At 41.2% G+C, this 1416-nt stretch overlaps 1 protein-coding gene across 1 annotated transcript; it reads left to right on the top strand.

Annotated features, from left to right (window-relative positions):
* Positions 1-4: 4 nt before the first annotated feature.
* LOC107736318 (uncharacterized) lies at positions 5-1357 on the top strand (the record flags this gene model as incomplete). Its single annotated transcript, XM_016547763.1, has 2 exons — positions 5-1049; positions 1178-1357. Coding segments are annotated over 2 exons (1158 nt in total), but the record flags the coding sequence as incomplete, so codon positions are not given.
* Between the last annotated feature and the right edge of the window lie 59 nt (positions 1358-1416).

The raw sequence follows: 1416 nt of genomic DNA, 5'->3' as shown, positions 1-1416 counted from the left end.
ACAGAAAAACAGAGGAACATTTGTGATACAGGCAAGTCAATCATTCATCAACAGGAATTCATTTTTGGATGAAACCAATATATTAGAGGATCCCAACAGACCGGAAGGTTTGCAGGAATTAATATCACAAACCCAACCAACACCTCTCAATATTGGTTCAGATAATGTTGCACAACAGCACAAGGCGCTAGAGAATGATTTTCTTCATAAGATATTGACAGAAAACACCTATCATCCAGAATGTTCACAAGATGTGAGTGCCAGCCTTGTACAGGAACCCTCTGAATTTACGTCATCAGTGGCTGGTAAAGCCAAAAAACACAGAAAAGATGAGGAAGATAAAATAAAAAAGAAGAATGCTGCATCAAGAGAAAAACCCAAAGCATTAACAAAGAAACAAAACAGCTGTGCTGTGCGTATGGATGAAAATGTGTTGACTGGAAGGCAAGATATGATTGATCTTCAGAATGGAGCAGGAGACAGGTCTTTGTCTAATACTTTACAGTTACCAGTAATATCTCACTGCTCAGCCTCAGAGGAGGACCTCAGGGATGAATGTAATGCTGAAACCTTTGGAATAAGCTCTCCTTCCTCTGTTGACAAGCTTGATCAGACTAACCATACTAACATGGACTCTCTTAGCATAAATCTAGATCAAACCAACCAAGCTCTTGAGGGCAGGTGCAGGAAAACATATGTTGTTTCATCTTTACATAAATCCCCCATTAAGAAAAAAACTGACAGTGGAGCTTCCAGCGACATTTCTGAACATGATCTTTTTACTAATGAAATGGATAATGTTTCATCTGTCATTAACAGAAGCATGTTTGTCATGGAAAAATATAATGTGACTTCAGATGGTTTTAGTGGACACACAAAAAACCTTCAGTTCACAGAGGAGAGGCCTCCCTGGGAGACCCTTGATGGTTACACTGAAACACTCTCAGATGAAAGCTCTGCCCATAGCCCTCAACCAGAGACCCGCAGTCAAACTATGAACATTTACCAGGACCAGGACCAGGACTCAGACTTGAGGCACCAAGCTCCAGGTAAACCTTTGCCAATACATATCAGTAAACTTTTAATACAGATTAATTTTCATTTTTCCCTTTCTTGCATTTCACATATGTCTTAGGTTTGTTTGTATCTTATATATTTATTTTTATTTTGCGAACAGAAGAAGGCAGGGTTATGAAGAGTCTAACAAATACAGAGCATAACTCTGATTTCGAGAGAACACGAAGAAGAGCAGCACCAGTCTCCTACAAAGAACCAGCCCTCAACTGGTGAGTTACACTCAAATAATATCTCATCTCATCTTCCTCCGCTTATCCGAGGCTGGGTCGTGTGGGCAGTAGTCCGAGCAGAGCACCCCAGACTTCCCTCTCCCCGCACACCTCCTCCAGCTCCTCTGGG

The sequence above is a fragment of the Sinocyclocheilus rhinocerous genome, unplaced genomic scaffold (assembly GCF_001515625.1).
Source record: "Sinocyclocheilus rhinocerous isolate Xijiao unplaced genomic scaffold, SAMN03320098_v1.1 C36632252, whole genome shotgun sequence".
Taxonomy (NCBI): Eukaryota; Metazoa; Chordata; class Actinopteri; order Cypriniformes; family Cyprinidae; genus Sinocyclocheilus; species Sinocyclocheilus rhinocerous.
The sequence above is the reverse complement of the archived record's forward strand: the minus strand, read 5'-3'. Positions and strand labels throughout refer to the sequence as shown.